General features: G+C 43.3%; 3 protein-coding genes across 3 annotated transcripts in view; all 3 read right to left on the minus strand.

The window, feature by feature from the left end:
* The window catches only part of LOC135977486 (olfactomedin-4-like), a 689,021-nt gene extending 669,763 nt beyond the window's left edge, over positions 1–19,258 (minus strand). The window contains exon 1 of the mRNA XM_065578760.1: positions 19,220–19,258. The gene's annotated coding sequence lies outside the window, so the exon portion shown is untranslated. The remainder of the gene's footprint in view (positions 1–19,219) is intronic.
* The window catches only part of LOC112061359 (scavenger receptor cysteine-rich type 1 protein M130-like), a 737,202-nt gene that overhangs the window by 365,797 nt on the left and 349,965 nt on the right, over positions 1–21,440 (minus strand). The window lies entirely within an intron of this gene.
* On the minus strand, positions 173–19,448 carry LOC135977501 (olfactomedin-4-like). Its single transcript, XM_065578786.1, has 5 exons — positions 19,297–19,448; positions 13,967–14,116; positions 2,664–2,876; positions 1,685–1,838; positions 173–337 (listed from the first exon to the last, which is right to left on the minus strand). The coding sequence occupies exons 3-5, from the start codon at positions 2,847–2,849 to the stop codon at positions 315–317; spliced, it is 363 nt and encodes a 120-aa protein (XP_065434858.1). The 5' UTR covers positions 2,850–2,876; positions 13,967–14,116; positions 19,297–19,448; the 3' UTR covers positions 173–314.

Genomic DNA, 21,440 nt, shown 5'->3' on the forward strand with positions numbered 1-21,440 from the left:
TGTGTTTGTGTTTAAATCGAGCTTGCCCATATCTCTTGAATTATATACATTGTAATACATGAAGTTATTGGAAACTGCGGTGCCACTGCCTTCCCCATATTGAATTTTTAACTCTCTAGCATTTTTTAATAGCAGCAAATCATCATAGGAATTATGAAGTCTGTAATATTCTAAGAGTCTCCCATCTGTGTTCAAAGGTGCAACCCAGTATAGGTCCTTCTGCGGAGTCCAAAGAAAGGAATCCCTACCCCAGGAACCATATTTGAACGAAAATCCTCTCCAGTTCAGCTGTACAACATAGGGCTGGCTGATATTCACAAGCCCACCATGATCACAGCTGCATGTAAGCGAAGAGAAAATGCAGGCTTTTTAAAGGGCATGATTAGGAGAGAGGATTTAGTGTGTGTGCTTTATAAGCATTGAGAACAGAGATAAATAAACAAAGACAGTACTATCCTCTCACACCAGCTGGTCCCTCTTATGGAGGGTTGAAGAACATCAGTGGAGCAGAATCAGGAAACTCAAGTGGGCCTCAGTGGCAGCATGAGCAGGTGCCCAATGCCAGAAACATCTTCTGAGCAGTCCACAAAATACAGAGCAATGTGAAGAGTGGGGAGAATCCTTATGGCTTGTCTGAAGATGCTCTCCACGGGAAATGATTGGAACACACCTGCCACTTGGAGAAAACTGCTGCTTGCAAATGCAAAACATTTTTTCTTCAGAAATAGAGGGATCCAATTTATTCCGGGCAGTGATGATTTATCAGCATCCAGATAGAGGGATGCACTGGCCTAGAGGCAGGACAATATCTTTGTGGCCTTTCAGTCTAACTATTGATAACGTCCGCAGAATCCAATGCTAATGTGTATTTAACTGGAATTGTAAAGTTTGTGGCAGTCTATGAAATACGGTTTTGAAGTGAAACTCACCATCTCTCTCTTGCTTTTGTCTGTCCACCTTTCCTAAGCTCCGCTGTCTTCTTTCTTCTCTTGTATCTCTTTTCCCGCACCTCTCTCCCCCAGCCTGACCCCGGTGCCAAAGCATGTGGGGATCTGGAATTCACTTACTGCCCTCACTGCTGGGAGTGGGAAGCAGATTGCATTTCTTCCTGGGGCTTCTGTGGAGCCCTGCTGATGGAAGCAGTAGAGAGACTGTGTTGAATTGCTGCCTCCCACCCCCTCAGCCACCTGAGTCATGCCCCTTCTTGGTCAGCACCAGCCATTTGTTGGGCTTGGTTGGCCAGAGCAGAGGTTAGAGCCATTTTGTGTATCGCTACCTCTGGCATTATGGTTTGTTCTTAACTGTCGACATATTGAATCTATTACTGAACTTATCTCACAGCAATCTTATTTCAAAATTAAATGGATATTAATTTCTTCTATAAATCTGTGATTTGTTTCAAATAGTATTGCTGGTACTGAGGTACTATTAAGAGAGTTTGGATGAAGGGCAAAACATTACTTTTCATACTTTTGTACTATTTTCCAACTTTTTCCACTTGAAAAACAGTAAGAGTATGTGAAAATATTTGTTTCCTGCCCTCATCTTTCATATCAGCCTGTTGCTGAAAGTTAGTACATCTGGCAAATTTTCCAAGACCTGAGATTTATTGTCATTTCATTTAACCCAGTCTTGTTCCTACTGCTCCCATCCCTTCTCATGTGATTTATACACGAATGCTTACCTGGTGGGAAATAGGAGGGTGTTGTGATTTGATTTCTATGTTTTTCACATTCCTTCAATCGATTCTGGAGAGCCACAATTTCTTGATGGATTGCAAGGATATTGTTTTTCTCCGATGATTCCAGATCATTTACCATGAGAGTCAGATTCTTGATCTAGAGAAATAAAAATTCAGCATGACTTTAAATTACAGTCAACTTTATTTCAAACATTTTAGACTGGATGTATCATTTCAAAAAAGGTGCTGAAGAACAAGTTTTAGGAAATGTTCCCAAAGAACAAGTTTTAGCATGAACATCCAGTCTCAAGCTAATGTGTGTATCTACAAGAAAATGTTCGTGATTTTAGCACTCAATCATATACCATAATGCTAAAGATCACCCCAAAATGTCCAATAAGGCTTACTTGGTTATTAACTGTTACCGGTAAATAATTTCAGCCTTGCAGACGTGTCTTGGAAGTTTACCTGCCCAGATAAATAATCTACTCATTTAATGTTGAAGACAGTGAAGAAACTAATGATATTTTACTTATCATCAAAAGCAATTATTCACTCAGGTGAGTGAGTGATAACAAATTTGAAAAGCTGATTCATTGAATATTGGGAAGGGGTTCTTGATTTTATATTGATTGGGTCACTACCCTAATAAGTTATCTTTTTAATTATATTTGTTGGAGCACAGAAGCTTTCAGGCATGGGTGCCCATAAATTCATATTTATTATAATAATGTACACAGTATATTTATTTAATATAGCAGCATCCAAGAACTTTAGCTTTCAGTCACACAAATGATAAAAATTGCCATTTTTTGCCACATATGAAGAAACATGCTAACATGCTTAAGGCCAAGATTTGCTTTAATGTACATTGATTTAAATCCAGAGCAACTCTACTATTGTCAGTAGAGACATTCCAAATGTCACTGCTGTAACAGAGAACTGAATGTTTCTGAATGGCAGAATAACCCACTTACTCTACCTCCATGTATAGTTGTTCAACAATCACATTGCTTCCAACAAGTGTGGATTTCAGCTGAGTGACCAGTCTCTCCATTTCATTGATTTCCAGTTTCAGCAACTGAAAGTCCAACTCAGTGTAAGAAACACTGGTCGACTCCATATGTTCCACCTTGATGGTTGGGTTTCGGATTTTCTGTTCATACATTTCAATTGCTTTGGTATATTGGCTAACCTAAAAAAAAAAAAAAAAAAAGCAAGCAAATTTTCAAGTTCAGTTTAGCAAATGTAACAGGCATGTTTGACATCTTCTTTACATCTGTGCAATCCCACTGGGACTGCATGTGAATTAATGAGGGCAGAATTTCATTCATAATCTTCACTTTTTTATTCCACACTCTAACAAGGGCAACCACATTGTGAGCAACCCCTCATGGACAGAAGTCATCCTGCAACACCAGCCTCTGTTTCCCCCACAAGGGCCCCTTATGCAGACTCCACACACTTTTTCTGAGCTCAAAATACCCCTCCTTGGGGCCAGGGATTATTCACAAAATACAATCTACAAATAAAACAGAGTCCCAAATTAAAGTCCAACAAGCAAATGTTTCTCTTCCTGTTCCCAAGCCTCCCTGCATGGAGAGCTTTTGCTGTCTTTCCCTTGTTCTCTCAGGCTCCCCCTTGCCTTAGCAGGCTACTGCCAGCACTTCCTAGCTGGAATCTTTGGCTACATGTATACTGCCCTGCAGTTCAGACTGCAGGGTGCACTAAAGTGCTGCTCTGTAACTCCCCCGTGTGGATGCCAGGGACTTGAACTAGCAGGTTCCTTCTTCACATTAACGTAGTCCTGTTTGAAGAGGATTACATGAAGGCAAACTAGGAACCTTATGGGTTGCATCTGCAGCATTCACACAAGTGAGTTACAATGCAGCATCTTGGTGCGCATTGCTATTCACACCCCCGTGGTCCAAACTGCTGGACAGTGTAGATTGGGGTGCACAACCTATGGCCTGTGGACCATACACAGCCCATCAGAACATTTCATAAGGCCTGCGGCCTGCTTCAACACAATATACTAATGGCCGATGCATTGGCCTTTTTTCCATCATGTTTACATCATTTTAGTTTACACAAGTATGTAAATAGACAATATCGTACACAGAAACAACCTATCTAAATAGCAGTGCTTCTATATCATGATACCAACTTTTCCCAACCTAGCACTAAAAATTTCCCAAATCTGGTGAAAAATTCCCAGACTCTGGGAATTTTTTACCAGTTTGGGAAATTTTGGGTGCTAGCCAGTGCTTCTATATCCTGGGAAATTTCCCCAAATCTGGGAATTTTTAACAGCATGTGCTCTGCAGTTTCCCAACGTGAAACATTTTACTCAAAATTGCCCAGATTTGGGGAAATGTCCCAGGATATAGAAGCACTGCTCCTCTCCACCCCTTGGCCAGACCCCAGGGCAGCTCTGGCTCTGACCAGTCTTGGTCAGTTTGGGATGAGGGGCTAGTGGGGGGGCTTGGCTGGGCCCCTCCAGGCAAGAGGGTCCTGAGGGAGCCAGGCCGGGGCAGGGGCAGGCCCTCACCTGGCTGAGTGTGCTGCTCCAAAGGTGCTGGCGCAATTCCCCACCCTGGGACTGGAACCAGCCTCATCTATGCTGTCAGCTCAGCCCAGCCGACACTGTCACCTCCCAGTATGGCCGGTGAACGGGGGCACTGTGTAGCTGTGGTAGTGGGGCTGTGGGGAAAGGTACTGGGCAGTGGTGGGTCGGGGAGATCTGTGTGAGTTGGGGCGCTAGGGAGTGGGAGTGCTGGGCAGTAGTGGGGGGCTGTGGGTGGGAGGGGTGGGCAGTTGTGGTGGGAGTTGGGAGGCACTGGGCAGGGTGGTGGTGTGCAGGGCACTGTGCATTTGTGGGGAGGTTGTGGGGGGTGCTGGGCATAGCAGGCCCAGGGGGACGCTAGGCCTAGGAAGTGGGGTGGTGTTGGGCAGGGGGCTGTGGGGCACAGCCCAGGCCCGCCCCCAAAGGGAAGGGGCACTCTGGCAGCACAGGGCTGGGTGGGCCAGTGTGCATCTGGCAACTGCCGGTTTGTGAAAAGTGCCCTTGAACTGTACTGGGCAGAGCAGCACCACCCCCACCATGCAATGCCCCATTGGCCCAGCTGGCACCTCACTCTGGGGACCAACCTCCCCACTCCATGCTCTATTGCCCCCATGGGGGCCCACAAATACGTTTGGTGCCAGCCCCAAAAAAGGTTAATCTCAGGGAGAGTTAATCCCAGGCCCTCCAGCCCATACAGAGCAAGCCACCTGCTTATACTCACTAATGTTCCCTCTATGAGCTAACTTTATCCAGGATTATATAGAAATTCAGGGGGCAGATTCTACCAGGAAACCTGCAGTGATTATTTCAGAGAAGTGATGTACATGAAGAATGTTGGGGTAGGTCTACACAGTCCAAGGCTGCGAGTCTCTGAGCCGCACACGACAGACACAGGCTCTTGCTACTATGCTAAAAATAGCAGTGCTAAAAATAGCCCCCTCCCTAGACCTCAGAGCCTGTGCTGCAGTCTAAACCGTAACACCTACACAGCTATTTGTAGCACATAGTGCAAGCCCAAGTCTCTTGAACTGGGCTTGGAGACTCACTGCTGTGGCCTGCCACTTGCTGTGTAGATGTACTCTCTGGGGCTGAAAAAGGTAACAAAAAATCCACCAATTTGTCCAAGACGACTTTCTGTTGACTTCAGTGGGCACTGGTCAGGCCTCCACACTCCAAATAGTATCCAATCTTTTATGCATCAGAACTAACTGAGTCCCCTGAAGAAGGGGTAATTTTAGCACAGTGCACTATTACAAATCCCATCCATCCATCCAGAAACTGATTTAAATGAAGGCCAGTTGAGGTGACAGTTATTTTAGCCTTTAGGGAGAATAACTGTTGCATAGCAGCCTCTTCAGATGTGGAACCACTAAACAGATGGCTGGATAAATATACTTTTGCACATGTCTCTACTAATGTAAAGGTCACGGTCCAAACATTGTCAAGAAGAACGTCAAGAACATAATATGGATTTAGAGCATTCTCTGAAACATTAGAGTTCCATACAAATGGAACATCTTGGGAAAGATATAATCCTCCTCCTACATGACTTAAAATTGTACCCATTTTTCCTTAATGGCAAGAAGGTTAAGCAGCATCTCTCAGCAAGAATAAATAGAATTATATTATTATGTCAAATTAGCAACTCTGGAGTCAGAAGGCATTTCCATTATAAGCCCCAATTTTCAGGAGCTTATCACTTCCCTAAATATTACCTTCTGGACTGAAATGGCTCATGCATATTCTCAGACCTAAAATTGATTTGTTGGATTAAAAATCAATTTGGCATTATCTTAACATGAATTAAGAGTGTTTTGCCCCAGTCACAATTTTTTAAAATCTATATAAATCAAGGGGACAGCTCTGAAATGGCCTTTTAAAAATCTGACTTGAATACAATTTTTCATTAACACTAGAGCTTTACTGTTCTACTGTCCTGGTAACATCACCTACAGACTCCTGACCAAGGCTTTGTAACAACCATAGAAGAGACTTCCCCCAAATAATTCTTTCCAAGATATCCACTGAACCTCAGTACATGCTGGGGCAGGTCTTTGGGAGTTTAGTCAATGGTACATCGATACTTGTGCAGGGCAGATACAATCAATTAAGCACATAATGTGTCTGACTACTGAATCTCAGTGACTTAATTTAAGGAAGGAAACCAAAGATAAGAGGACTCTTTTCAAAGTTACAGTTTTTTTATACAACTATGACAATTACTTTTTGAGTCTGAGGGAAGCCATTAAACAGACTCCTAGAAAAGTAGGACTGGAAGAGACCTCAGTAGGTCATCAGTCTAGTCCCTTGCACTGAGGCAGGACTAAGTATTATCTAGACCATCCCTGACAGGAGTTTGTCTAACCGGTTCTTAAAAACCTCCAGTGATGGAGATTCCACAACCTCCCTAGACAATTTATTCCAGTGCTTAACTACCCTTATAGTTAGGAAGTTTTTTCTAATGTCTAGCCTAAGGCTGGGTCTACACTACCCGCCTGAATCGGCGGGTAGAAATCAACCTCTCGGGGATCGATGGGACGCGACAATCGATCCCCAAATCGACGCTCTTACTCCACCAGGGGAGGTGGGAGTAAGCGCCGTCGACGGGAAGCCACAGAGGTCGATTTTACTGCCGTCCTCACAGCGGGGTAAGTCGGCTGCGATACGTCGAATTCAGCTACGCTATTCACGTATCTGAATTTGCGTATATTAAATCGACTCCCCCCTGTCGTGTAGATGTAGCCTAAATCTCCCTTGCTGCAATTTAAGCCCATTACTTCTTGTCCTGTCCTCAGTGGTTAAAGAGAACAATTTATCACCCTCTTCTTTATAACAACAGTTTTCAGGTACCTAAAAGGTTATCACCTCCCCCTTCACTCTACTCTTCTCCTGACTAAACAAACCCAATTTTTCAATATTCCCTCATAGGTCATGTTTTCTAGACCTTTAATCATTTTTGTTACTCTCTTCTGGTCTTTCTGCAATTTGTCCACATCTTTCTAGAAGTGTGGTGCCTAGAACTGGACACATACTTCAGCTGAGGCATTATCAGTGCTGAGTAGAATGGAAGAATTACTTCTCATGTCTTGCTTACAACACTCCTACTAATACATCCCAGCATGATGTTCAGGTTTTTTGCAACATATTACATTAGTCACTCATATTTCATTTGTGATGCCACAGAACCCCTAGATCCTTTTCTGCAGTACATGTTCCTAGGCAGTCATCCATTTTGCATTTTTGCAATTAATTATTCCTTCCTAACTGTAGTACTTTGCATATGTCTTTATTGAATTTCATCCTATTTATTTCAGACCATTTCTCCAGTTTGTCAAGATTATTTCGAATTTTAATCCTGTCCTCCAAAGCACTCGCAACCCCTCCCAGCTTGATATTGTCAACAAATGTTGTATGCCATTATCCAAATCATTTATGAAGATATTGAATAAAACCAGACCAGGACAGATCCCTGCAGGACCCCATTCAATATGCCCTTCCAGCTCAATTAGGAACTATTGATAACCAGTCTATGAATAAACATTTTCAACCAGTTTGCACCCACTGTATCCTATGTTCATCTAGGCTCTATTTCTCTAGTTTGCTTATGAGAAGGTCATGTGAGACAGCTACAAAAGCCTTACTAAAATCAAGATATATCACATCTACTGTGTCTCCCCTATCCACAAGGGTTATTACCTTGTCAAACAAGGATATTGGGTTGGTTTGACATCCTTTGTCTTGACAAATCCATGTTGACTGTTACTTATCTCCTTACTTTATTCTAGATGCTTACAAATTGCTTGTTTGATTATTTGCTTCATTAGCTTTCCAGCTACCAATGTTAAGCTGACTGGTTTATAATTGCCAGAGTTGTCCTTATTTCCCTTTTTATAGATAGGTACAATATTTTCCCTTTTCCAGGCCACTGGGATCTCTCCCATCTGCCATGAATTCTCAGAGATAATGCTAATGGCTCAGCAATATCTTCAGCCAGTTCATTAAGTATTGTGGCAGAGCTCCAGCTTTGCCTTGGGAGTGGGGAGGAGGATCCTGTGTTTCAAGGTGGTTAGGGCTTGCCTCAGAGGTTTGCTGTGACCCTCAGTGTAGCCTCTCTCCCCTCCTAGAGGCAAGGGTTACAGCTTACTGAGTCACTTTCACCATCAGCCAGTCAACAGGTTTGGTGTAAGAACCCTCTTTAGTCCCTGTTTTCATACTCAGGGAGCATTTTTGTAGAGGTGTGGGGAGGTTGGGGGGAAACCGGGCCCATCCTCTTCTCCAGGTTCCAGCCTAAGGACCCTAATGGCACCAGCAACAGGTAGTTTTCCTATACTACCAGGGCTACTTCCTCAAATAGACTCTCCTAGATACCGCACCATGCTTGTCCTCTGGCTCTTTTACAGCATGCCTCCTTTCACCCAGTCTTTCCACAACACACCTACTTACTCCCAGCTGGCCACTCTGAAGGAACTTCCTTTTAAACCAGTCACAGCCAGTTCTAAATGGGCTTCAGGTGATCTGATTAGCCTGTTTTCCTTGATTGCTTCTAATCTGTTCTTAATTAGTGTGATGGTGCACCCCATAAGGCTTTATGGAAATATGACATAACTGGAATATGTTTTATGCTACATATGCCATGTAACATATCTCTGTAAAGGTTATGATCTACTGTATCTATTCATCCTATTTGTATGTATGTATCATTTTTGTATGAATAGTGGCTGTGTACTTGCTTGATTTTTAAGTAGCCTTAGTAAAGCATTTTGTCAGCTTCTTGAGAAAGGAGTGTGCAAAGTAAGTGCCCAAGCAAGAAACACTTAATGAGCAATGGATCTTGGAAGGCTCCAATCCACATAAATCTTCCTGGAGACATTCAAGATAGCATGTGGGCAATGGCTGCTGCATGTGAAAACTGAGTCATGCATGGACATGTGACTTGCCCATGTGACTCCAAAACTCCATCTTAGAGCTGGACTTTACATAGGAGAGAGAAGGGGGTCGTCACCCACAAGAGAAAGTCTATTTAAGCCCCTAGGAAACTCCTCCATTTTGTCTTCATCTGGCTCAAGAGATAGCCTCTCCACCCCAAAGGATACCCGGAAGAAACTGGAACAAAGGACAGTAAAAACACAGGGTGTGAGCGACTGCTAGACCCAGACTAGAAGGAGACTAGTCTGTAAAAGGAAGCTTAGTGGAACACCTCAGAGGCTGAGGTTTTATCTGTATTCAGTTTTCTTTCTGAATTAGGCATAGACTTGTGTGTTTTATTTTATTTTGCTTGGTAATTCACTTTGTTCTGTCTGCTGTTACTTGGAACCACTTAAATCCTACTTTCTGTATTTAATAAAATCACTTTTTACTTATTAATTAATCCAGAGTATGTATCAATTCCAGGGGGCAAACAGGTGGATATATCTCGCTATCAGTGTTATAGAGGGTGAACAATTTATGAGTTTATACAGGGTAAAATGGATTTATTTGGGGTTTGGACCCCATTGAGAGTTGAGCATCTGAGTGTTAAAGACAGGAACAGATCTTAAGCTGCTTTCAATTAAGCTTGCAGTTTATGGGATGTGGTTCAAACCTGGGTCTGTGTTTGTGGTCTGCCTACATGTCTGGCACAGCCAGGCAGGGCTCTGGAGTCCCAAGCTGGCAGGGAAAGCAGGGGCAGTAGTAGTCTGGGCGCATCAGTTGGCAGCCCCAAGGGGGTTTCTGTGATCCAACCCATCATAATTGGTTCCAGGTGTCTTATGGAGTCTGCCTGACTTAATTGCTCCTATTACCTTCCTGACTGCTCTGGGGCAGCCCCTGCCCTGGTCACTCAGGGAACAAAACTATCCATCCAGGGTCCAGTATGTTTTCCTTCAACCAGATTCCTGCACCCAACCTGTATAGGACTGTCACAGTATTCTAGGATGTATTTCATCAAGCCCTGCCACTCTGAAGACAGCTAAAATTGTCCAAGTAATTCTTAACTTGTTCTTTTCAAATGTAGCCTAAGGTCCTTCCCAATTTACATAGATGTTCACTATATGAGTCATGCTAACTTTTTGGTGAAAATATCAACAAAAAGGCAATTAACACTTCAGACATTGCTGTGTATTCAGCTATTGTCTTTCCCTCCTTATAGAATAATGGGCTTCTCTTATCCTTCCTCTTGCTTCTCAGATATTTGTAAAGTGTTTTCTTGTTGCACATTGTGTCCCTAGGTTTTTCTAATTTTGTCCCTTAATGCTTCTGTATTTATTTTTTTTTTTAATATTCATCTTCTGTAATTTGACCTAGTTTCTACTTTTGTATCACTGAGTTTCAGGTCTTTGAAGATCTCCAGGTTAAGCCAAGGTTGTCTCTCACCATACTTCTATCTTTCCTATGCACTAGGATCATTTGCTCTTGTGCCTTTAATAATGTCTCCTTTAAAAACTGATAATTCTCTTGAACTTTTTTTTTCCCCTTTAGAATTTCCACAAGATCTTACCTATCAATTTTCTTTGCTGAAGTCTTAAAGTCCATTGTCTTTATTGTGCTGTTTTCCCTCCATATACACACAGAAAATATGAGCCAACTTTGGCCCTCAGATACATACCATGTGCCTTTCAGTGTGCACATACCTTAGGGCAGAATTTATCCAAAGTGACTTAGGACCATCATATTGCAGTAAGAGTCAGAACACTGATTTAATGTGGTGTGTTGTTTTTTGCACTGCAGATTCTTTGCTGCTGTTTTGGGATATCCAGGCTAGGTCATACCAAATTGGAAATGCCATGTCACAACCAAAAAGCAGATGTGTGACATGTATTTCACATCACTGACATGGATGCAGTACACAAAAAAAATGCAATCCTATTGCTTGTTTTGGACCTTAACTTCCTTAATGAGTGTAATACATGATTTGAGAGAGGATCCTGCATAGAAATTACATTCTTTTGCATTTTTTGTGCTAATTACATCTTCTCCAGAGATTATCCATTATAAAACAAACAAACAATCTTATCTTCCAACGCAAACATCTTCCAACGCAAACGGAAGCATGCAGTTATGGCATTTGGGTCAGATCCTCAGCTGGTGTAAATGGGCAAGGTGGAAACTAACTTCCATGAAGCCACATCCATTTAAATTAGTGAGGATCTGTTATTCCAGCCCTCTTTGTAAAGTGGTTCTCAGACTGAAAACCAAAATTCAAGTGTTTATGATTAGCCTAGTTGTTTCAAATTTTACAGTAGTTCAGTAGACTCTTCTACTCCATAATGTATAAAGGTAAGTCTGGGCTGCAAAATTGGATCTGGATCTGAACATCCCCAAAGTATCAGGATGTTTGGAACTCAGAGGTTTAGTTCAGACCCCTCTATCGCTAGGATGAGTTGGAAGATCTTTTGGTTTTATTGTTTCATTGTGTCCATAAGCATTTTCAGGAAACAAGTGGTACATTTGGTTATGCACTGAGGGTGAGAAAATCATGTCAAAGACAGCCTGAGAAATATGCAACAGAGTCCTGTGGCACCTTTAAGACTAACAGATGTATTGGAGCATAAGCTTTCGTGGGTGAATACCCACTTTGTCAGCATTCACCCACAAAAGCTTATGATCCAATACATCTGTTAGTCTTAAAGGTGCCACAGGACTCTGTTGCTTTTTACAGATCCAGACTAACATGGCTACCCCTGATACCTGAGAAATATGTTTACATGAAACAAGTACAAAGATGCACATGGCAGAAGATGCTTGAATCTCTGTCCATACAGTTAAATTTACTTCAACTCAGATGAGTAGGTCAATGCCTGGTATTTTCTTTCTATAGACAAACAATTAACTACAAAATTTTAACACTCTCATAGTTAAACAGTTTGTTTTCATTTCTGACCTGATGTCTCTTTGCCTGGGATCATGTTGGGGATCTGTCACACTATATCTCATGATGCTTTATAACACTGGCTGATCAGACTCAACGTAAGTGCAGTGAAACTCAGATTATGTCAAGATTTATTTTTGGTATCTGCCACTGGAGTTGAAAAGTGAGGGCCTGCTCCTGAACTGGTATACACTGGCACAACTCCACCGACTGCAAGAAAATAACATCAGCTGAGGATCTGGTCACTAGAATCCAGCTTTTTTTTTAAAAAAAAAAAACTGCTACAGGGTTGCAAGAAGTCAGCCAACTCCTGCCATCTGTATTCAGTCTTTACTCAAGCAAGACACCCATTGCAGAGTTTCTCTTCAATAGGAGATTGGCTTCAGTTGGGTCTTATTTCAGTCCCCTCTGATTTGGGAGGGCCTTGCAGAATTAGTCCAAGTTTCAGGATGGGAATTCTAGACCTGATCCGGCCCTTTTGAAAGCAATTGAAATTTTGCTACTGACCACAATGGAGCACTTTGGGGCCCTTAAATACCTAATGTTTTCATGGATCATTAATGTCAAGTTCCACATTCCTCCTAAAGCAGGGGTTCTCAAACTGGGGGCTTGGGATCCCTCAGGGGGTCATGAGGTTATAACATAGGGCATCACAAGCTGTCAGCCTCCACCCCAAACTCCGCATTGCCTCCAGCATTTATAATGGTGTTAAACATATAAACAAGTGTTTTTAATTTAGGGGGGGGGGGGAGGGGGTTTGCACTCAGAGGCTTGCTATGTGAAAGGGGTCACCAGTACAATAGTTTGAGAACCACTGTCCTAAAGTGATCAGGCACTGTGCTGAGAGGCACTGAGATTTGATAAGTTGCCCTTCATATCTTTACTGAAAACTGAATATGTGTCATCATTAGCTCTAGTTATTTCAAAGCTAATTATTTTAACTGAAAAGACTTTCTATAGGATTCTCCCCCCTCCCCATTTTGTATTTTTAATGCAGCACTTCTAGTATAATCAAGAACAGATAAGAGAGTTATGAATATTCATGGTTAGAATTTATAATTTACTGATGTGCCTTTTCTACTGATGAATTCAAGGACACTTCATTTCTTAAGATTTCTGGCTCCTGGAGAACTCCAACATTTTCTCCTGGACACCAAATTTAAACCCTGAATATTCATCTATCAGCAAAAATCAAATGCAGGTTCTCCTTCTCTTGAGAAACTACAGTAGTCCCCTGGTTTTGTTTTTTCTTGGTGGGGGCGGGGGGGGGGGAGAGAATAGATCTGAATCAAGGAAGGAAAGTAGTGCAAGGGTAAAGAGTTGGTCTTTAACTAAAATGCATAATCCAGTAGTCATTGCTAGAGCATCAAATGTTGACAGAGAAAATTGATTTTTTTCAACTGTTAAGGGAATGGAGGGGGTCAGGTGGTGGATTTTTCCCATGCTTCAGCCTGGGCTGAGCTGACATTTGCTCTTTTCCCTCATTCCCTCCCATATGCTGGTTACATAAAAGTACCACAGGAGGGAGCAGGAATCATGGCTTCCTCTGTAACTGTATATAGCAATTACAGGCCAACAAGACTGTTCCATGGTTCATAAAGAGAAGCAAAGCGCTTCCTCCATCCCTCAAAGAACACCATGTGCCTATAGGCCCAGGAATGAGGCCTGAGGATACTCGAAACTCATAAGGCCCTGTTTGTATGCTAGACTAGTGAACATTATGTTTACTCACCCTTTCCTTTGTGATTTTTACATGCCCCTTACTGCAGTTGCTTGACGACAGGCCCTGCGAAGTTCTGACTGCTGGACTGTTTCACATTCACTAAAAATAGGACTGGTCAGTTTTTAAAAAAGAAAAACCAAAAATCCTTACTTTAGTAAGTTTTCAAATTTCTCAGAAAGCACTTGGGCTGTGATTTCCAGGATCTCGACCTTCTGCATAGGAAACACAGTGTCTGGCAGGTACACTGAGCATTGGCACACTCCATTGTCATTCAAAGAGCCGGTCACATTGGCAAAATGGCTGTAAGAACAAGTTTCAAAAAGCAAATAAATTGTCAACATGCTACTAGGAATCAACAGCAAAGGACTGACAGTCCCCAAGCAGGGGAAAAGTTAAGCTGTGATAATAATATTGACCCTGAAAGCATGTATTAAGTTGTAATAATTTCTTGCAATGAACTCAAGGTATTTTCCTACATCAATTCATTAAATGTCACCATACCCTTATAGAGGTAGTTAAATACTATAACCATTTTAACACTGGAAAAATGGAGGTACAGGAAAGTTAAGTGATTTTTCTAAGATCAGACAGCAAGTCAGTAAATGGCAGAACAGGAAATACTAAATCTTATAGGGAGTCATTGCTTTTAATGGTCTCTACAACAGGGCCAGTTAGTGATTTTAGTCCATTAATTTCAAAGCACCTTACAAAGTTTTGTTTGTACTTCACTGATGGAAGAAGCCACAGAAATTAGACCAATTTTCATGGAAAACTTTGATTTTGACTGAACCCTGTTTTCCTCACTGGGAACGTTTCATTTGATATTTTTCAGCCAGCCCTGGTAAACGGGAGAGCTGAAGACTTTAAAACTCCCCCAACCTGCAGTAGTTGGTATGCCTTCTACTGCAGGGTACTGAGTGGAGTCATGGCCATGCATCACTGCTCTCTCCATCAGCGCACAGGGGTATAAACAAAGTTTTTTACTTGGGGCAGCTAGTGTTAAAGCATAATAATATTGGCTGTTGAATATTGGTTTTATGAGTAGTTTTGTACCATGACTAAATTTGTTCACTTCTAATGAAGTGAGAGAAACAGGCTTTTGTTCCACACCGTGCTTTTTATTAGAAAAACACAACCCCTATATTTGAGTTCCTAGAAGCCTAAATTCTTTTGAAAAGGGAATTGACACCTAACTTGGTTAGGCATTACAACAGAGTGCCACAATGCTGAAATAGCTTTTAAAAATCTGGGCCTAGGTCACTATTAAAAAAGTCCCTTACGTGCTTTTGAAATGGTCACCCTCAGACTGCCCACATTACTGGATTTGCATTCTGCCCAGCAGGAACAGTGAAAAAAGGAGCAGAGGAAAATATTCAATGAACAGACAAATATGGTTATTGAACTTACCTTTGATAAGCCCCCTCCCCCCCATTTGTGCTAGCCTGGTACTTTGTGGTACTTTTTTAATCCCTGATACAGATTACAAATTGCCCTTAATTAATATCTAGATAAAGAACTTTTTAAAAAGAAACCCACCAAACTACTTTTAAAATTATTATAAGAGTGTCTATTCCAACAGGGGAGGAAGAGGTGTAGACTGGAAAGGAAACAAACGCCTGTTACAACCCAACTCACTATGTGTCCCATCCCTATTTAAATCATGACCCCCTCTCCCACTCCCAACATCCAAACAGCAGTCCAGATTCCTCAGTATTCTCAAACTTTGATTTTGTTAAGGGAGCCATTTCCAGCAGCTCCAACATTGATTGGGATTTCCAACTGACTGCTGAGACAGTTAATGTTTCTTCTGGTACAATGCTGTTTCATGGAGTCCTTCCTTTGAAAAAAAAGGTACATGTGATCAATGAAAGGCTGCAGATGCTCAGTCTGTCCAAAACAATGTGCATTATTCATGTTAAAGTAATATATACCATCTCACTGCCATCTTATGGAATAAGGTTTCAGGTCCTACCCCTCTGTAGGACTGGCAAGATTGGATGTCACTCCTGACTCTTAACATGCATCCCTGGGAGTCTACAGTAATCAAGGTCCCATGTACTGCACAAGACACTATACTGCAGGGATGCAGCCACCAATGTACACAGCCGAGCTCCACCGAATGGGAACCGTGGCAATCTCCAGTGCTTGCAAAACTATTTGATAAACTGTGCATCAAATGGTGTGATTAAACTAAAGGCGTGTGGGGCAGGAAGGGGCTTGCACACGGAGGTAGCTGCTACTGAGCCATACAAGAGCAATGCTCCATTCCTGCAGGAGCTCTGCATGGCAGGGGTCATCCCCAGCTGCACAACTTCAAAGACGCACTGAAGCAGAACTCCATTCTGACAGCGCTCTGGAGCCCCAGTTTTAGCCAGCTTCCTCTGCGGGCCTCCTAGTACTTCATCCAAGAACCTGTTCAGAGCCTCATGCTGCTGCATCCCCATCACCTGCTCCCTCATCCTCCAGCCAGTCAGACAGTCCCACTCCTAAGGAGCCCCTAAAACAGCCATTTGGACAGCTGAGGACCTGGAAGATGGCAGGAAAAGGGCCACTTGTTTAAATGGATTAAGAGAAAACAGGGGGTTTTGTGCCAGCTTGTCAAAAAGATAATGTATGCAGCCTTTTGTCTGGTCCCCTGATCGTGTTGTACAGGGGGGCTGATCGTGATTAACAGCAGTTACAAGGATCATCATAAGTTTTACAAATATCCACACAAATTATAGTTTACACAAGGGTGAGCATAATGAGAAATTTCTGACATACTAAATTCCCTCATCCTCAGCTTATTATACATTTACACTTCAGCCTTGATTCTTACCACCAGGAATTGCCACTGCTTAATGATCCTGCAGTGAAAAAACATTCCCTCCCCTTAGATGGTGAGTTCACGACCTAAGTCCCAGCACTACAAGGCCTATTAGACCAAAAGACAGCATTGATAGTATCACCTAGAACTCATATAGTGCATTGTGTTTTCAAAGTGCTGGGCAAATGAACCTGAGATCTAAATCCAGATCTAGAGCACTCCAAAGGATGAGGGGTGTTTGCATCTGTGGTTTTGGATTGAGTTAGTCTCAAGCGGAAACCACATCTAATTAATTACAACCTGCATTTTGCATTTAAACTAGTCAGATTCTCAATGGGAGTTGCATTTGCCTAACCAAAAACAGAATTTGGCTGTTTCTAAAACAGTGTAATTTGATTTCAGATTTATAATTAAGTCCCAGGACATTTGTTAAAGGTTATATTTTACACTTGCTACATGCAGAGAGCCCATGGAACAAGTGGAGATCTGAAAACTTGCCTCAATTTTAAAAGATTCTCCCAGCAACTTGAAAAGCAGGAGGAAAAAAGAATACATTAGAGCCTGTGAAAGTCATAATATGCATCTTGCCACATTCTAGAGCATGGTGCTGGCTGCATTCAATGCAATGGCATTTTGTAGAAAGACCAGCAGCACAGCCAAGTTTTCACACTTCATCTTCTCAGCAAAGAAACAGACACGATGGAGAAAGGACAGTGGTATCCCTTTTATAGGATGCTCTGGGAATTAGGAATTTTGGGCTTAGAAAGAGGTACTTGTGTAATATTTATTGACACTTCTCACAAAGGTGATGACATGCAGGTGAGTGAGCCACAGCACAGAGAGTGACTTGACTATTATACAAACATAACTTTTTCATTGGCTGCTGTCAAAAATTAACCACCCTCTCCTTTTATAACAAAGCCCTTCCTCATTCCCAGTATCTAGTCTCGTTCTCAGGGAACCACAAAGGAATAAATACACAATGGGCAGATCAATTGATGGACTTCAATAATTAAAATGCATTCTTTTCTGGAGGGGAGAATAGCTGCTTTCTTTTATTGGACTTTAATCAGTATTTTTAGTGTAAATCCTTTCAGGAGCCCAGACAACCTGGGCCACATCATCTTCCTAACCCAGCTTCTAAACTCAGATGGGGTGAAAACAGCCCAACTAGGTCATTTCACATACAACGTCAAAGGAGCCTCCCTCCCTTTCTCTAAGCCCCTGGATGCCTTATAACATGAGCATCGTGCACATGGGGCTCCACAAGTTTGGGCTAAAGACCAACCATTGGATGGGAGAGGGGGCCAAGCTGAAGAACAGCCCCAGCAAACCTGCAAGAGAATGCTAAGACAGTCAGCATTAATGCCCATCCGACAGCTTTGGTACCATGGCTTCTGAAGCAGGGGAGATCAGGGAACAGCACACTGTGGAACAGCCCTGTGCGTGGGAGCACTAAGATCTGCATGGCTTGCCAGCAGATTTAAAGTACTCTTTGCTTCTGATGAGCTGGTCTCACGGCATTTAGGCATTACCACTTCCAGTGGTCACTGGAGCCCGGTATAGAGGCAAGCAAGAATGAAAATGGCTATCCAGATATTTCTGAACTGGCAGGAAGGCTAGGTGTGAGTTTGGGTGGAAGGTCAGGTCAGTTCCCCAACCCTTAGGGTCTGCAGTTGGATTTTTCAATACATACTTATTGTGGAGAAAGCAGCTTGGGGGCTGTTTTCTGAGTACTGCCTCTTTAAGTGTAAGAAAATGCAGGAGGGGAGGATTCTGAGACTTATAGAGAGCGTACACAATGCCCGAGTGCTGCAGAGCTGGGTTCTACAAGAGCTCCCCAGCATGCAGGTGAGGCAGAGGTGGCACAGGCTGAAGGAAGCCCCTGTGGCAGCTGTTGGTTCTTTGGGGATTTCCCTTACACTGGAGAAATCCCATCTGGCCAGTTCTGTCAAGTTTCTGGCCTGTTTGCACTGCTCCATCAGCACAAAGGGGCATGTAGGCATGTGTGGCCCTCCCTGGCTGTCAATCTGAGAGAGGCCACACCTCTTTGCTGTCACCTCTCCTTGAAGGGCAGTCTAACACAGTGGTGGGCAACCTGAGGGCCACACACAGTCTGTCAGGGTAATCAGCTGGCAGGCCACCAGACCGTTTGTTTACATTTGCATAGCTGCCCACAGCTCCCAGCGGCCACAGTTCATCATTCCCAGCCAATGGGAGCTGCAGGAAGTGACCAGTCTCAGTGCTCAATCCCACCAGCGAGATAGAAGAGGTTCAGGAACCCAGGCCCTCAGACAGGGCAGGGCACTAAACACAGTCTATCCCCCTCCTACCCAAGCCAGGGGTCAGGCACCCACCAAAGAGTCTAGCCCACCAACCAGGGGTCAGGCACAATCTCTTGACCTGGCTCTGGTGGGAAACAGACAAGCACAGGCCTCTTGGCCTGACAAGGGGGAGTACAGCCACCCCAATGGTGGGTTGGCAGGGGTAGGGGTACACAGGCCTGCCCAACTCCACTGTGTCCCAACCTAGAGCCCTAACAGTGGCAGAGAGGTCTGCCACTGGGTCAGCAGGGAATCCCTTTGCAACACACTGACCGTATTTCAGATGCCCCTGAAGCCAGACTGCAGTTGGCTATCGCTGGGCTCCTTCCTCCCCTCCCCTCAGGGTGTACCTGATCCCCAGGTTCATCCTCCATCTCCTGGGGGTATAGAGCCAGTAACAATCCCAGCAGCTCTTAAGCATCAGTCAGGTCTAGCAGCTTGGGCAAGTCCTCAGGGTAACTGAAGTTTTCTGCAGCAGGAGGGGGAGAACACATCCATCTCTTTTGGCAGCTGTCTCCTGACGACCCTACAGCACCCACCTTTTATACTTCCTGTTCCTGTCCCGCCCCTCTGCTTCCTGGTTCCACCCACCAGGGGCTGTCTGGCCCTCCTTCACTGTCAATCTCTGAAGGAGGCCACGCCTCTTTCCTACAGGGCCCCATAGAGCAATAGTGCCCCATATCAAAACATAATGTCCTACCCCACCTATTTCCTGATTTACAAAACAAGTTAGAAACTTTGTGTCCCTCCAAATATTATGAGGTTATTCCAGTTCCTCTGAGTAATAATAGCACTTCACATGTACCACATCTTCCTTCTGAAGAAGGAAGAGCTTCTCATCCGTGAATTAATATTATTATCATTTCCATTTTACAGAAGGGACAACTAACACTTAGACCAGGTCTACACTAGAATCTTTTGCAGGTATAATAATGTTGATTGGGGTATGATTTTTTTACAACACTTCTATACTGGCAAAAGTCCTAGTATAGGCGCAGTTATACCAGTATAAAAGACCTTATTTTGTTTGGGGAACTGGTATAAGCTATACCAGTAAAATCACATTTTTGCTGGTAGACGCTGAATGTACACTAGAAGGGTTTAGTATAACTATACTTGTATAGCTATACCAACAAACCTTTTCTGCTGTAGAGTAGACCCTGAAAGAGGAAGCCGTGTAACAAAGTCAGGAATAGAATCCAAATCTCCGAAGTTCCAGCCCCTTTATAGGTATGATAAGTTTATGGAGGGAATGGTTTAATGGTAAAACATAGTTGTCAAGGAAAACCAAGCAATGGTAGGTAAATAGCATAATGGCTAAAAGGGGTCAGGATGGAGACTCTTGCCTATATGCTCGGGGTCTTACTGATCGCCATATTTGGGGTCGGGAAGGAATTTTCCTCCAGGGCAGATTGGCTGAGCCTCTGGAGGTTTTTCGCCTTCCTCCGCAGCATGGGGCAGGGATCTCTAGCAGGAGGGTCTCTGCCGATTGAGGTCACTAATAACAGGATTGGGGACTTCAGCAGCAGAGTCCAGGGAAGGGGCGGGGACGGTTTTATGGCCTGCAGCGTGCAGGGGGTCAGACCAGATGATCATAATGGTCCCTTCTGACCTTAAAGTCTATGAATCTATGAATCTATGATCCCAGGCCCACTGAAGTTCATGGAAAGACTCCCATTGATTTCAATCACCATTAGATTGCGCTTTCCACTAGGGCAGAGGTGTTTTGTAGATAGCCACATTACATGCTATATTCTGTAAACAGCACTAATTGTTTCTCATCAATTCTTGACATACAGCTCTCAAAATCTGTCAGATTTCTCTGTTTACCTGCTATTGTTGACTTTGAATAAGCACCCAGATTTGTTATTTTGTATCGATTTTCTCTATTGCAAATTTAGAGCTACACTGTTGGTATAACTCAGTGTGCAACACATTATGCAATCTAAACATCCAATGAGTGACAGCAGTTGGAACACAAACAAACTGGCAGTGTGGGAATTGGGAGGACAAGGTAACTGAAATATTTGCTTGTCTAGTTCATTTCTAATCACAAACAGGCCACCCAAGATGTTCCAAAAGCTCTGCTTAATATGCATGATGAAAACTTGATGGATCTCTTGCTCAGAAGAGCAGAATAGTGTAGTGCTTCCTCTGTTGCCTTGTAGCTTCCCTTCTCCCAGTCTCCGTGGTAGCCCCTCCACAGGTACTTGGATCCATGCTGTTGTCAGGGGCAGGCATAAGGGAGCAGGGCTGTGGGGAGGGTGGGAAAATCACGCTGTCTGTGCACCATTCCCCACAACAGCACTAAGGGAATCCTCACCAAAGTGAATATTGACCTATGGCCTGATCCAAACACGCTCATTGACTTCAGCAGGCCTTGAATCAGGCTCCTAGTGAGTATGAACTTTTGCGTGCACCCTCTTTAGACTGTGGAATGTCCCCAAGGGAATCTGGCATCTAGAGGAGTCAGAAGCCCCTGAGAATGGGACGG

Source organism: Chrysemys picta, unplaced genomic scaffold (genome assembly GCF_011386835.1).
Source record: "Chrysemys picta bellii isolate R12L10 unplaced genomic scaffold, ASM1138683v2 scaf1, whole genome shotgun sequence".
NCBI lineage: Eukaryota > Metazoa > Chordata > Testudines > Emydidae > Chrysemys > Chrysemys picta.

What these genes read in the sequence shown, in the direction of transcription:
- LOC135977501 (XM_065578786.1), bottom strand. Translation starts at nt 2,849, where the DNA reads ATGTATGAACAGAAAATCCGAAACCCAACCATCAAGGTGGAACATATG. An exon ending in TTGAACAACTATACATGGAG is followed by an intron (nt 1,839 to 2,663) that starts GTAGAGTAAGTG and finishes TTATTTCTCTAG; the next exon opens with ATCAAGAATCTGACTCTCAT. An exon ending in ACCCTCCTATTTCCCACCAG is followed by an intron (nt 338 to 1,684) that starts GTAAGCATTCGT and finishes GCTTACATGCAG; the next exon opens with CTGTGATCATGGTGGGCTTG.